The 15,647-nt window shown below is 43.7% G+C and overlaps 1 protein-coding gene across 1 annotated transcript in view; it reads right to left on the bottom strand.

The window, feature by feature from the left end:
* Window positions 1-15,647, bottom strand: part of ERN1 (endoplasmic reticulum to nucleus signaling 1) — a 91,132-nt gene that overhangs the window by 49,443 nt on the left and 26,042 nt on the right. Inside the window, exon 2 of the mRNA XM_055386855.2 lies at window positions 9,594-9,714. Within this exon, the coding sequence (XP_055242830.1) occupies window positions 9,594-9,714 (121 nt within the window). The remainder of the gene's footprint in view (window positions 1-9,593; window positions 9,715-15,647) is intronic.

The following is a 15,647-nucleotide window of genomic DNA, read 5'->3' as shown; positions in this document are numbered from 1 at the left end:
GCCGAGGAGGAAGAGGACTGACAACCCTGCTACTAGTAACTTTCTGTTGAGATGCGCCAAACACATCTCAGAAACAACTGTCAGATATCTGCTTCAGCTGGGCTCTCTGTTAAGTGCCATGCAGGATAAAGAAGGGAGCTTATGGTTTGAGTTACGAAGCTAATACACATGAACCATACATAACGAACTGCTAGAACATGGGGCATGCACCACAGGCTTTCCTAGGTGGGGACCAGAATACTCGGAGCAGAAAACCCTCATAAAGGCAGCCGGCCCCGAGCACAGGGATGACAAGACAACATGAGTGAAAAAATGTCACTGTGTTCGCGGGACAGAGGACGCAGGCTCAGTAAGTGTGACATGTTCCTCCTGAGGAACAACACAAATGAGGCTGGACTGCAGGCAGTGCCACCATGGGGAAGAAAGCCTTGAAAACTTTGTGATGTGGAATGTTGGTCACTAGAGTCCAACTGGAAGCCTCTGAGAAATAGAGGAATGTGGGCCAGGCGCGGTGGCTCACGCCTGTAATCCCAGCACTTTGGGAGGCCAAGGTGGGTGGATCATGAGGTCAGGAGATCGAAACCATCCTGGCTAACATGGTGAAACCTTCTCTCTACTAAAAATACAAAAAATTAGCCGGGCATGGTGGCAGGCACGTGTAGTCCCAGCTACTCAGGAGGCTGAGGCAGGAGAATGGCATGAACCTGGGAGGCAGAGCTTGCAGTGAGCCGAGATCGTGCCACTGCACCCTAGCCTGGGCAAAAGAGTGAGAATCCGTCTCAAAAAAAAAAAAAAAAAAAAAAAAGAGGAACGTGACACAGGGTGAGCATCCCAAATCCGAAAATCCAAAATCTGAAATGTTCCAAAATCTGAAGCCTGAGCGCCAACATGATGTGCAAAGGAAATGCTCACTGGAACATTTTGGGTTTCAGATTTTCAGATTTGAGATGTTCAACTGGTAAATATAATGCAAATATTCCAAACCTAAAAAAATCCAAAATCAGAAGCACTTCAGGTCCCAAGCATTTCGGGTAAGGGATATTCAACCTGTACAAGTCCTCTGAAGGCAAGTTAGACAGGCGGGCATTGAGGCACAAAATGAAGGGAAAAAGGGAGAAGGAATCACAAAGGTGCTGCAACAGACAGACCCGAGCCGGGGAGGAGGGGAGTCAGAAACAGACAGCAGGGAAAAGAGTGTCAGCAAAACTGAGCCCTGTCTAGATAAATGCAGTGGGAGAAAGGAACGATTTAAAGGTGACATGGAGATTTTAACCCTGGCTGACAGGCAACAGTGAAACTAGAAAGGCATAGTCTGAATGAGGTAAACAACTGCTATTTTCTCAAGAATGTGCTTAAGGTTCTAATACTGTTTTCTTATTAAAAAAAAAAATTTTTTGGCAGAAACAAAGCCATTCATTCACCCTTCCTTAACTCAAACCTTCAGTCTCCCAAATATGTTTCATACATTCGAGTGGCCCAATTAGGGAGTACTTCTCCCCAGTGGCAGCTCATTCCTTCCCTCCAGAGAAAAAGCACTTCATTAACCTAAGCCATAAACTCCCATTAAAGCTGTTAGGTCCAAATTTTAAGACAGAAAGTCTCAGACATTCTTTACAGTTCAGCTTTCATGAGGAAAGCATTTTTTTTTTAAAGACATCTAATAAAAAGCTCCTCAATTTCTAATCTCAGCAGAATTGGAAAAGGATGTAATAAGTTTTCTTTGGAGGTAACCTCCATAAGTCACAAAGTGTCACATTTGGCAAAGACGATCACATAGAAATGACCAAGTAATCCGGAAAACTGCCCATACGAAAAGCAGCTGAAGTCTACTGCATTCTCATTTATCTCTACCTTGGCAGAAGTAACTCAGGCCAAAAAACACACTGAACGTTATAATCAATCATGAAGGCACTGAAGACAATTCAACACTACAGCCTGTGTCCAAATGCCTCTCAGGATGTCATAACTTCACAGAATTCATTCCTGAGTGATGGAGTGCCATCAAACCAGACACTCAAAAGTGAACAAAGGGACAGGTAACTAAGTCACAGACAAAATAAGGCACTTTATCCATGTACTTCAACAATGACAACCATATTCCAACACACACCAACCAATGCTGCAAAGACGACCCATCGAAGCTGAGATCCCCGCTACTACGTGTGTGGCAGCTGCTAAGAGGAGCCATCTGAAATGAGAAATGCATTACTTTGAAGCAAGTCGCAAAAATAAGGGAAGAAAGTGAGTGGGGGTGCAGGTGAACAAGGCTAGATACAAACCAGTCCCTGTTGAAGCTGAGTGATGAGTACATGGGGGTTCTTTACATAATACTTCTACATTTGGATATGTTTTAAATCGTCTATGTTTAAAAGTAAAATACAAAAAAAGAAAGAACCAACACATTTCCAAGATGCTCAAAAGTAAAAACAGGTTTCTCTCACAGCCCCTTTCATAAAACTTAATTTTCAATCCTTCACAACAATGAAGAGGAAATAAACACCTTTCTTATACTTAAGCAGTGAGGGTAAAAAGGTAGACGATGCATATTGTAAGCCTAGAAAAGTCCTTGAGAGAAAACAGGTTAGATCTATTAACAAAACATCATCACTTTTCACAATTTTCCCTTCTCATGTTTCCATTGCACTTCTGAAGACAGATCTCCAACTCTTCCAGAGTCCCACACACTGCCTAAAGTGCAGGACAGAAAAACCAACTGCCAAAGGCCATGCAAAACTCAAGATCAGAAACCAGAACCGGAAACTGTCATGACTATGATACAAGCAACAAATGATTCATCCTGAGAAGGCAGTCAAGTCCCATTTGTTTCTCAGGACTCCCAAAAGACGTCCAGGCAGAAGAGTTCTGGGACCCGAGTCAGCATCAAGTGCCTTGGACATTTACTGAGCATCCTGGCTGCCCAGAGCCCCAGTAAGGAGGTAGAAATCCACTAGGAAGCAAATGAGAACAAAAATTTACAACACAAGCCAGAAGTGCCACAACAGAGGGTTCAGAAAAGCACCTCCAGGACCCAGAGAAAAAATGGGCTCACCCTGCTTGAGAAGCCAGGGAGGTAAATGGGATCTTCACAGATGAACAGGAGCTTATCTAACATTGCAGGCTGCTGGTGGAGAGGGAGCATGAGCAAAGGCCAGAGGTCTCCAAGGCCTGGTAAGGAGTTACATGGCTGCAAGTAGGGCACCTGCTGAGCAGGGGAGGGAGCCCAGGGAGTTGGGGCCGGGGGGCGGTGGCGAGAGACCACGAATGGCCTCGCACATGCACTAAGGAGCTTAGACTTGACTCTGTGGAGCAGCACTTCTCAAACTAGCAGTGGTGAAGGGCCAGTTGTTGAAACGGCCAGCCCATCATGGATGATGCTCACGCTCCCTATTTGTCCTTTCCTCATCATTCACAGGTAACACACCACACACACTGGTGCAGGCGCAACGCCACCACTATAGACAACACCAAGAGCATTTCAGCAGGCAGGGGTACAGCTAGGTCCAATTGGTCTTTTTGGGGGTGTATCTGAGGGCAGTGTGATGAGTGAACGAGAGGGCTAAGGTGTGGGGGGCATGGATGGTGGTCAGAAGGCTGCTGCATTCATCTAGGAAATGAGTGCCAAGAGCCTGGCTAAGGCACCAGCAATGGGGCCAGAGAGGAGTCAGGTTTGCAGGGTCCTTCCCAGTCTGCATGACAGGGCTTGGTGACCACTGGGCATCAAGGGGGAAGTAGCACAGCATCATTCTATTTTCTCTAGTTTCTATACTGCTTGGACGTGATTCTGTCGGCACAGGGAGGAACTGTGGCAAGAGGCACATGTTTAGAAAGAGACACTCACGTGAGAATAAAATTGTCTTCAAATTTCAAATAACTTTGTTCTGACTCTTCCCTCCTAAGAAATCTCCAGTATTATGTCCTGTTTTGTTCACCTGCTGTATACTCAGAACCTGGAGTAGTATCTGGATAGCTTTATCATTTATCTAAATGTCCACTCAAGGGACATCTCAGGAGTCTGGGCCCAGCTGGCTAGGAGAGTAGTCATATTGCATATTTAGCAGATTTTCATGATTAGTAAAGAATGGTTCTAATTTGACCCAGCTCTTCATGCCTACTATTATTGGAAAGGAGACAGAAAAGAATAGAGCAGGGTTGCTATAGAATAACCTGTAATTTGATGGGGATTTGAGTGTTAAATATCAGCATTAACTAGTATTTTAAGGTGAGCTCAAGAAGCCCTACACCATCCCTGGAAATACTAAAGAAAGTCCTCTCAACTCCATCAGGCCAAAGCAAGCTAATCTAAAACAAAACATGATGGCAACATCCTCAGTTTGCATTTGGTCTAAAAGTACAGAGATGAAATATATTCAACTCTATTCACTGGTGAGGTTTTAGAGAAAGACAGACTACAGCTACAAAATCAGTGCTTAGAAGGATGGCCCCTAAAGTAAAATGTCACAACCCAAATGAGTTCCAGAAAACAAAACGCATTTTCTCTATTAGGTATAATTTGCCACTATGGTGTAAGAAACCACCATTTCTGGGAACTACAACACGTTTGGCTGAGGAACAAAAGCACCTGCCAAACCACCACAGAAAGCAAAAAAAAAAAAAAAAAAAAAGTAAATAAATAAATAAAAATGTCCAGTTCATTGGCTCCTGAAAAAAGTAAACAGCCGAATGGAGTTGCAGGCCTCTATTCTGAAGAACCCCAGTTTGGTGAGTTAAAGGTATGTGTTTGCATCAGCAAGTTTATTCCATTCAGCTCTGAATCCCTCTTTGAGACTCAGACTCAAGCTTGTATCCTCTCTTGTCTGGACTAGTGCAGTACACCCCTGCCTGGCCTCCCAGTTTCTTCCTGGCCCCATCTGTTCAGTTTCAACACAGCACTTGTTGATCTTGTAAAGTGGAGGCCATGTGCCTTACTCTGCTCAAACTACTATAACAAAATACCATAGACTAGGGGGCTTGAACAACACAAATTTATTTCTTATGGTTCTGGAAGCTGGAAGTCTGAGATTGGTTTCTGGTGAGGGCTCTCTTCTTGGCTTGCAGACGGCCACCTTCTCACCATGTCCTCACATGGTGGAGAGAGAATGAGCGAGCTCTGGTCTCTCCCTTCTCATAAGGACACTCATCCATCCTAAGGGCCCCATCTTCATGATTATCTCCCAAAGGCCCCATCTCAAAATACCATCACGCCGAGGGCCAGGGCTTCAGCTTATGAATGGCAGTGGAAGGATGACACAAATATTCAGTCCAGAACAACAGGGCATGTTGCTCCTTGCCTCAGGTTCCTCCAACGGCTGAGGAAAAGCCAATGTCCTCACACCAGCCACTAGGCCCTACACCAGTGGTATCCGTAGGGAGAGCACAGCTCCCCAGGGAATGCTTGAGAAATCGATGAAGGTATTTTCTGGTGGTCACAGACTAGCGGACTTTACAGGCACTAAGTGTGGGGGACCAGGGATGCTAGCGGTCCTGTACAACCAAGGATTGCCCTGCATCTGCATGCCACTCTGATGTCCTGCCAGACATTCTCATGGGCCAAAACCCTTTACTAATTATCCGAGGCTATAGTCTGTTTTACACATAAGCACAAATGTACTTTTTCATAATATACAGAATTTTCTTGGAACGTAACTACTGTGTAAGGCAGGTAAGGATGTACTTCTTTCGTTTGAAACACTACCAAGAACAGTTCACCGTCCTGGAAATCCAGTTGCCATGGCTATGGTGGTAAACTATCCTGCACTTGTCTCCATCTGCATCAACAGGCACAGCATTTGTTCCTGGGGGGAGTGTCAGCGTGTGTCCGAGCATTTACATGCTATATCTATGTGATTAAAAAAATACTTTCCTATTATTTGTTTTAGATTACCAGTTCAGTAATATGTTTATTTCTTTTTGAAACTGTGTATATGTAGTTTACTGACTATAAATTTTGTTTCAGTAAGCATCTTTATAGTACATGTGAAGTAAAGGAAGCGCTGGGTCCCTCCTGCCCTGTATGACTGGCCCATCTCTCTCTGAGCTGATCTCCTCCCGCCACATCAACTCTGTGCTCCTCCTCTACCGTGCCAGGGACACTCCCATCCTTTCTTTTTTTTTTTTTTTTAAGGACACTCCACCTTTGACCCGCTATGCCGGCTGTCTACAAGACTCCCTTGCCTCCTTGAGCTCTTGCTCAAATGACACCTTCTCCGTGGAGCCCTCCCTGTTTAAAACTGCAGACTCCCACCCCAACCTGGCACTGCCCATTCCGTGTCCCCACTTCATTTTTTCTCCAAACCTCTCATCACTACTAAGTAACTGATTTCCTGTTTTCCCACTAGAATGAAAGCTGTATGATAAAAGGGTTTGCCTGTTTTGTTCACTTGCTGTATCCTCAGGACCTAGAGTAGCATCTGGATACCTTTATCATTTATCTATATTTAACAATTTAGAAAAATGTTGAAATCTTTAGTTATAACCACAAGATTAAACTGAAAACTCAGGGTATCTACACATTACCATCTTTAATCTTTGTATAGAAATATAAGTCAAGGCCACTGGTATCCAGGGCTGAACTAAAACATGCCAGTTTATTCTTAGAAAAACAGATCATCAAGAATACTACTGGAAATTATTAGGCTGGGCACAGTGGCTCACATCTTAAACCCAGCACTTTGAGAGGCAGATCACTTGAGGCCAGGAGTTTGAGACCACCCTGGCCAACATGGTGAAACTCCATCTCTACTGAAAATACAAAAATTAGCCAGGCATAGTGGCGCATGCCTGTAATCCAAGCTACTCAAGAGGCTGAGGCATGAGAATCACTTCAACCTAAGAGGCAAAGGTTACAGTGAGCCAAGATCGCACCATTGCACTCCAGCCTGGGCAACAGAGGGAAACTCTGTCTCAAAAAAAAAAAAAAAAAAAAGAAAAGAAATTATTAGACCTTAATTGGATTTATCTAATTCTTCTTTAAGTGTCTTGTAACTCCTCCTCCCTAGTCAGTCACTAGATTCTACTGATTCTATTTCTGGCTTGCCTCTCACCCTTCCCATCCCTCCTCCCTTTCCACGTCTGCTTCCTGTTTCTAGTCATCCCACACACAGCTGCTAGAGTCATCGAAAAGCGAGCACCTGTTGAGTCACTCACCTGTTCAATCACATTAACAGCTCCCAATTTCCTGTTCAGTCAGATACAAATGCCTAAGTGCTCCAGTAAGGCTCAACATCCCCTTGTAATCCTCCCTCCCTCTACCTGGAAACGCTAAGCTCCCGCTAAACGGGATAAGCTCCTGCACCCTAGACCTGCTGCCTCCTTCGCTCTTCTCCAGGCCTCACTCCTGACAGAACTCAATTCATCCACCTGGGTTTACCTCTGACACCCCACTTCACAGAGCCTCCTGCCCTCCAAATGGATGTGGGCTCACAGCACATTACTAGTCCCTCTCATGAGTGGTTACAGGACTCGGCTGTGTTGAAGTCCTGTGTTCTTATATTTTCACCATGGGTTTAGATCATGGGCTTCTTGAGGACAAGGTCTGCCTTTTTCATTTTGGTGTCCTACAGAACAGGGGTCCCCAACCCCCAGGCTGTGGACCCATACTGATCTGTGGATGGGTCTGTGGCCTGTTAGGAACCAGGCCACACAGCAAGAGGTGAGCAGTGAGTGAGCAAGCAAAGCTTCATCTGTATTTACAGCCGCTCCTTGTCACTGGCATTACTGCCTAAGCTCCACCTCCTGTCAGATCAGTGGCAGCATTAGATTTTCATAGGAGTGTGAACCCTATTGTGTACTACGCATGCAAGTGTAGTGTGGCATGTTTCTTATGAGAATCTAATGCCTGATGATCTGTCACTGTTTCCCATCACACCCAGATGGGACTGTCTAGTTGCAGGAAAAGAAGTTCAGGGCTCCTACTGATTCTACATTATGGTGAGTTGTATAATTATTTCATTCTACATTACAATGTAGTAATACTTATAGAAATAAAGTGCACAATAAATGTAATCCACTTGAGTCATCCCAAAACATTCCCTGCCCCTGCTCCCCCGGTCCATGGAAAAACTTCCACGAAACTGGTCCCTGGTGCAAGAAAGGTTGGGGACTGCTGCTATACAGTATCTCTCACATTCTAGGTTCTCTAAATACACATTCAATTGAGTTAAAAAGAGGCAAATTCTTTCAGCTCTAAGTTAGAAGAGAAAACAGGTTAATTCTTATGTTTGACTAAGTAACAGAGAGGACACAGTTTTGTTGGATACAGATGACATTACTTGCAGAAATGAAGACTTGGAAAAAATCAACTTAAAGCATTATGTACAGGGAAAAGCAAAGCAGAATGAAGTGGCTCAGGGTGAAGATGCCCTGCCTGGGAACAATGAAACTGAAAGACATGCCCTAACATTCCACAGCCAAAGTGTTTCTCTCAATTCTTGTGTGATTTGTTGATTTTCATCTCTGGACAAAATAGGAAATCTTGAAGTTTGAAGGACTCTGTTTCATTTAAAAAACATTAAAAGGCTTAAATGTGATGGAGATATAGTACAGATGACGTTCTTGGAACCTGTAATAAAACACTCTACAGTCTTCCTGTGGCCACACACTCCTGAGAGAGCTGGTATTTGGGCTGCTTAAAGTTCCTGCTGATCCAAGCAGGGCCCATGCAGGTGGGGCAGGATGGCCTGTGGTAACCCAGCTGCCATCATCTATGGATGGTAACGAGGTTTGCTGCTGAATTCACAAGACAATGTGTGACCTTCTGACATATGCCAATATTTTTCCATCTAGCATACTGTTTTGGAACACTTTATTAAGGTAGGAAAAACACTGGCTGTGCTCGTGAAAGTAATGAGTCACAGAGTAGTGACGAAAGAGAACGATGCTGTTCAGACCCGAACCTCGGGCCAAATGAGATTTATTACTAGACAGATTAAATAATATAGATGACTCTGAAAGTCCCAAATCCTGGGATTTGCATGGCTTTATCTGGAAAGATTACTTTGGAAATCAAATACAATTTCCCAGCTGTAGGGCTTGACTCTGCTAGTTACCACCAGGAAGATCAGATCATAACATGGACACATGGTATGTTAAGTAAGAAAGAAGCTCAGTCTTTATTCTCCTCACCATAACAACCCAATAAAGTGGTTAACTTGGATGAATGTCAAATCTTACAGCCCTCCATTATTTCAGCCTCTATAAAAACAAATGAGTAATTTGAGGTGTTGAGAAGATACCTTCTTGTAATTATGATTACAAGATTCTAATCATGAGAACAAATTTAGTGCAGCATGTCTTCATAAAGACCAACTAGCTAGAGCTATTAATAGAAAAGCCTAGAGCCATTTTAACATGAAGTCTAAACAGAAGCAAAAAAGAAGATAAAACGTGCTTCTTTAACTGATGCACTTAGTGGATAACCACAGCAAAGCTATAAACGTCCTTTGAGCAGAATGCCTTTTCCTCTCTTGATCCCATTCTTCTTTATTTCTTATTTATTTTATTAGATAATGAGTAATGTTTTCTCTTTCTCCAGAATATGTTTCTGTGGAACCAGTTAAGCAAATGTCCATGTCGCCCAAGGACCAAATCCAAATTACCTTCTTTTAAAGTCCATTTGATTGAGCCTGTCCTCTTGCTGACAGCATGCAAACTTCCATCCAGCGTTGACACAAACAACAAGGTTTCAGGAAGCGTCACTGTGCTGGTACTTCCAAAAATCTGCAACGAGATGTAGAAGACTCTTAATGTTGATATGATTCTTCACCTTGGGCATGTACAATCACAGACCCCCCACTCCCAAGGTTATCCTACTAAAACCCTCAATTTTACACATGAAGAAATGGAAGGTGGAGAGCCTAAATTCCCACTCAGTCAGGACTAGAACCCAGGTCACCTCACTCTAAGCAGTGATCCTGCCTGCAGACAGGCAGGCTCATGACCTAACATTACAAGGACAAGAATTCTGAAATAATCCATGGGCAGCCTCCACTGAAACAGAGGGGCAAAGTATGCTCAGCTTTCTGACTTCCTTCTCTTGGGCCTATTCTATTCTCTAAAACCTGGTCATCTCATAAGACGTTATGATAAAAAAGAATGCCAATACCCACTCGCACACACACTCATGAAATTTTAAAAAGCAAAGAATTAGGGGAAAATGCTTAAAGCAAAATAGGAAAAACAGCTTTCATTATACAAAGAATTTATAAAATAAAACACCAAGATTCCAGTAAAGATATGTTATAAAAGTAAATGAATAAAAAGCATAACCCCAAACTGGTCCTCACTTAGAATAAAAATAAAATTTAAATTAAAATGTACCTTTTTTCTCAACAAACTTAAAACAAAACAAAAAAAATTTTAAAGGAAATAACCAAAGGCTGTGACATTTCCCATCCATTGCTAGTAGCACTGAAAATTACTAGTATCATCTTTCTGGAAAATATAAAAGTGCTCTTAGTTTTTGATCCTGTAATTCCACTTCTATACTCTAAAGAAATAACTCCAGAAATGGAAAAAGTTCTGTGCACAATGATATTCATGATGTCCCATTTATAAACACAAAAACTGGAAAGAACCAAATTTCCAATAATATCTAAATGGCTAAGATAAAGACATACGTTCAGTGAAATAATTATCATTAAAATAACACTTGGAAAAATCTACAATATAGAAAAATGCTTATATACATTATCAATTAAATATAGAATCCAAGATTTGATATCCACTGTGGTTACAATTATACTCGACAGATTTTTTTTTTTTGCCTGCCTGTCTTCTGGCTTTGCTAGGAATTGTACCCTCATTCCACAGGGTTTCCTTGGGAGCAGGTGTGTGCGCACATGTACACATGGACGCATATGCAGGTGACAGCTGGTAAGGTTTCCTGGATAAGATTTCCCTTTTGAGGTAGGGGTCCCCTCAGCAACCCCACCCTTGTAATGAGATTTTCTCTTCCTTTGTCACATACTATCCTGCAAATAGCTTTTTCCCTGGGTCTTCAATTAAAAAAAAAATGCCAATGCAACTTGCTTATACTGCAACAGTTTGAATTCTGGCACAAATGCTATTTTTGAAATACAGAAGTATGGAGCATTAAATGTAAAAGGATTGGGGTTATTTGTGCATGGGAGCCTGATCTCAGAAGGCCCGGCTACTCTCGGTAAGAGCCAGGATGCCTAGTTAATCCTTCAAAGGGAAGGCCCCACAGGCTCTCTCTGGGGCAGCCTGAGGTGGCAGGACAAATACTCTGGGGTCCTGTATTCCTTTTCTGTGGTGGAGACCCACCAACGGAGGGAGTGAAACAGCTGCTAGAACTTTGCACATCCCACCTCTTCGCTTTGCCCAGGGCCAGGGCCTGGGCCCACTCCCTGGAATGGGAGAAAGGACAGCAAGCTGTGTTGCCACCTACCGAGTCTACTCTGTGCAAAGCCTCAAGTCTGAGGAAGAAGAGTGCTTTTAATTCTACCTTTGGAACTAGGAAATTAATATCAGAGTATGAATCGGCCAGGAAAACATAAGCCTCAAGGGTGGTATCTGCCCTAGCCGGGGATGCAAAGGTCACTGTTTGGGAGTGGTTAGAATTATTTCAGCCCAGAGGGTCCAGATGGTGACAAGCCACCTGAACCACAGGTACCTGGGCCTAGAGAACTGTGGCCCTATGACAAGGCCACTGGGAGTTCATGAGTAAACAGGGGCTAAGTGAATTGGGGCTGTCTGCCACTGAGGAGGGGGAATGGGTGTGCAGCTTGGTGTGGGATGGCTGGATTATGTTAGGTGTGACAGTTTGGAGGATGAATAAATGAAAGGGCAAATTATGCATACCTGGGGCCAAGAAGTGGAAATCCCTGCTGAGCCCTCCTCCACCCCCCAAAGTTACCACAGGAATAACCACTCTGTACAACAGGTCTTGGGAGGCCACACAAGAAAGTGAGTTAAACTCTGGGTGGCTAAAGTGGAAATAAGGCCAGGCGTGGTGGCTCACACCTGTAATCCCAACATTTTGGGAGGCCAAGGCAGGCGGATCACTTGAGGTCAGGCGTTCGAGACCAGCCTGGCCAACATGGTGAAAACCCATCTCTACTAAACACACAAAAATTAGCCAGGCATGGTGGCATGTGCCTGTATTCCCAGCTATTCAGAAGGCTGAGGCAGGAGAATTGCTTGAACCTGGGAGGTAGAGTTTGCAGGGAGGTTACACTGAGCCAAGGTCGCACCACTGCACTCTAGCCTGGGTGACAGAGTGAGACTCTGTCTCAATAAATAAATTAATTAATTAATAAAATGGAAATAAAACTTGAGAGAGCTCTGTGAATGTGTTTTCTGCCACACGGAAAAAGCTGAATGAGAAAGACACAGAAACAGAAAGCAGCCTGAGAAGAAACACGACTGAAAAGACTGGGAGAGCCCACCCTGGCTTCCACAGCTCCTCAGGCCCAGCTAAGTTCTTGCCCTTGGGCTCAGAGACCCTCCAGTCCTTACAATAAATTCCCCTCTTTGCTTAAGTCTGTTAGAATTAGGTTTCTGTCACTTGCAGCCCAAACAGTCCCCACCACACACTCAATGAGGAAAAATGCAGATAGAAAAAGGGAAAAAAAAGGGCCAGGCGCGGTGACTCATGACTACATGTAATCCCAGCACTTTGGGAGGCCGAGGCAGGCAGATCACTTGAGGTCAGATGTTCGAGACCAGCCTGGCCAACATGGCGAAACCTCGTCTCTACTAAAAATACAAAAATTAGCCGGGCATGGTGGTGGGTGCCTGTAATCCCAGCTACTCGAGAGGCTGAGGCAGAAGAAACCACTTGAACCCAGGAGGTGGAGGTTGCAGTGAGCTGAGATCACGCCACTGTACGCCAGCCTGGGGGATAGAGCAAGGCTCTGTCTCCAAAAAAAAAAAAAAGAAAGGGAAAACAATACTGCAAAATTATAGCAATATTTCTTCTTTTCTCATTTTTTAAACTTCCAATAATATGATTTGCTAATCTGTAGATTAGCAAATTTTTCACAAAGTAGCATTTGTCACAAAGTAGAAAGGAAATGGACAAGCTAGCAGGTAGGAGAGAAGCTTGAATTTGAAGGAGCTTCAGCAAGTGCCTAAGTTCCACATGAAGCACTTTCCACCTCAGGATACTAGGCAAGTCAACCACCTTTGATCATTAATCTCCACCAAACAAGGGACCAGAGTTTAGAAACACAGGGGTCTCCCAATAAGAATGTATGCATCCAAGAATAAGAAGTGTTTGCTGTTATTAAAGCCTACAGTACAACCATAATGAACTAAGTGCCCCCAAGTATATCTTATCACAGTATTAATATTAAAAAGGGTTAATATTTACCAAAACATATCAGTGCTCCTTTGCTACTAGTGGAAGCACTAGTGGAAACAAAAGCCACCTGCCTTGTCTGAGCATCTTGGAAGCCACTGGAAGAGCAACATTCTACAGTTGGTTTATGGATCAAAATAAAACACTAATCATGGCCGGGACCGGTGGCTCATGCCTGTAATCTCAGCACTTTGGGAGGCTGAGGTGGGTGGATCACCTGAGGTCAGAAGTTTGACACCAGCCTGGTCAACATGGTGAAACCCTGTCTGTACTAAAAAAAATACTAAAAAATCAGCCAGGCCTGGTGGCAGACACCTGCAATCCCAGCTACTTGGGAGGCTGAAGCAGGAGAATTGCTTGAACCCGGGAGGCAGAGGTTGCAGTGAGCTAAGATCATGCCATTGCACTCCAGCGTAGGCAACAGAGCAAGACTCTGTCTCAAAAACAAAAACAACAACAACACTAATCACATGACTAATTTAGTCTTGGAAAAATCTCAAAAATACAAAGTTTAGAGAGAAGCTGAATTTGGCAACTGAGAATTCTGTCAATCACAATGTCTACAGAAATGCCACAAACTATTACAATTGGCAGGTTCTTCTCAAGGCTCTCAACTGTACCAAATCGAAACTCCTGGGAGCCACTCGGAACAGTGTTATTCTCTCATAAGGCAAATAAAAATGACAAATTTTCTGGCTTTTTCCCCTCTGGCATTTTTAAAAGCATGAACATGCCTGAGTTCAAATGTAGTTGCTATAGCTAACATGAATTAAACATGTTTCCAGATGCCTTGTGTGATACTGAGCACAGCTGAGAACTATTTGTACCTGAACACTGAAAAATGCTGCTTCACAAAGATGAACTTGTGCCTTGTCTTTGCCCAGCCATTTCAGTCCTCAGTGCTCACTTTTCTCTACAAGCAACATACCCTACGGCACACACACTGGTTTCCAGAGAGCTTGAAAATGGAAAGAAAATGTCGAGTCTGCAGATCTGTTTCAAGTTAACAACTATTTGAAATTTGATTCAGTTTTAAAACTAGTAGTTGGGAGGTTAAAAAAAAAAAAAGTGGAATATATACTCCTGGCTTTGATGGTGACTTGTAGGAAGTAACCAACAGTAACTGTGGAGGGTGGGAAGGGTAGTGGCAGGCATCTAGTCTAGCCCAAAACTAAACATCCATTAGCTAATTGGTCCCCACAGACATCAGACTCTGTCTAGCATGTGTCACTTAGTGGGCTTCAGCAGTATAAGGGTCCTCACTGCAGCCCTACTCAGCTGGACTGCAGCAGGAGTCTCCCTCCCATGAAAGCCAACACAAGACCAGCACTGGATCCTGATGTTCAATGTTCTGATCATAAAGCAATGTTACGGCTGGACGTGGTGACTCACACCTGTAATCCCAGCACCTCTGGGAGGCCGGGGTGGGCGGATTACTTGAGGTCAGGAATTCAAGACCAGCCTGGCCAACATGGTGAAACCCTGTCTCTACTAAAAATACAAAAATTAGCTGGATGTGGTGGCAGTCACCTGTAATCCCAGCTACTTGGGAGGCTGAGGCAGGAGAATCGCTTGAACCCAGGAGGCGGAGGCTGCAGTGAGCCAAGATCACGCCACTGCACTCCAGGCTGGGCAACAGAGTAAGACTCCATCTCAAAAAAAAAAAAAAAAAAAAGCAATGTTACACAAAATCCAGCAGCTTCCCCATTCATAAAATCCACCATTCACTCTGCATCTACTACAAAGATACAGAAGTGGCTATCAACTGCTTATGCAGAGATGATTGAAAGGTACATCACCAACAATTTAATCATTCCCTAATATTGTGAATTCAGCTAATTGTTAAGGCTCTTGCATTAATTAACTACTTATATATATTTCAGGTAAGAAAAAATATTTTCTTAAATGCCTTCTGAAATAACTTCATTTAGAAAAAGTTTTCAGTAAAGAGAATTATGGACACAGGGGCAGACAGGTGTTCAAACAGCACAAAAACAAATGAAATGGCCGCTAACAAAAAACCACCAGTTTCTAAACTTGCATTTGGGACTGACTGGTCAGGCAGGGAGGGAAGCTCATCAGTGGCTGGAGAACAATCAGCATAAAACCCACAGCTTCCTGGGCATGGTGGCTCACGCCTGTAATTCCAATACTTTGGGAGGCCCAGGGAGGAGGATTGCTTGAGCCCAGGAGTTTCAGGCCAGCCTGTGCAATATAGGGAGACCCCATCTTGACAAAAAAAAAAAAAATTAATTTGCCAGGTGTGGTGGTTTATGTATGTAGTCCCAGCTACTCAGGAGGCCAAGGAGGGAGGATTGCTTGAGCCTGG

The sequence above is a fragment of the Gorilla gorilla genome, chromosome 4 (genome assembly GCF_029281585.2).
Source record: "Gorilla gorilla gorilla isolate KB3781 chromosome 4, NHGRI_mGorGor1-v2.1_pri, whole genome shotgun sequence".
NCBI lineage: Eukaryota > Metazoa > Chordata > Mammalia > Primates > Hominidae > Gorilla > Gorilla gorilla.
Note: the sequence above shows the minus strand (reverse complement) of the source record. Positions and strands in the feature narration are given on the sequence as shown.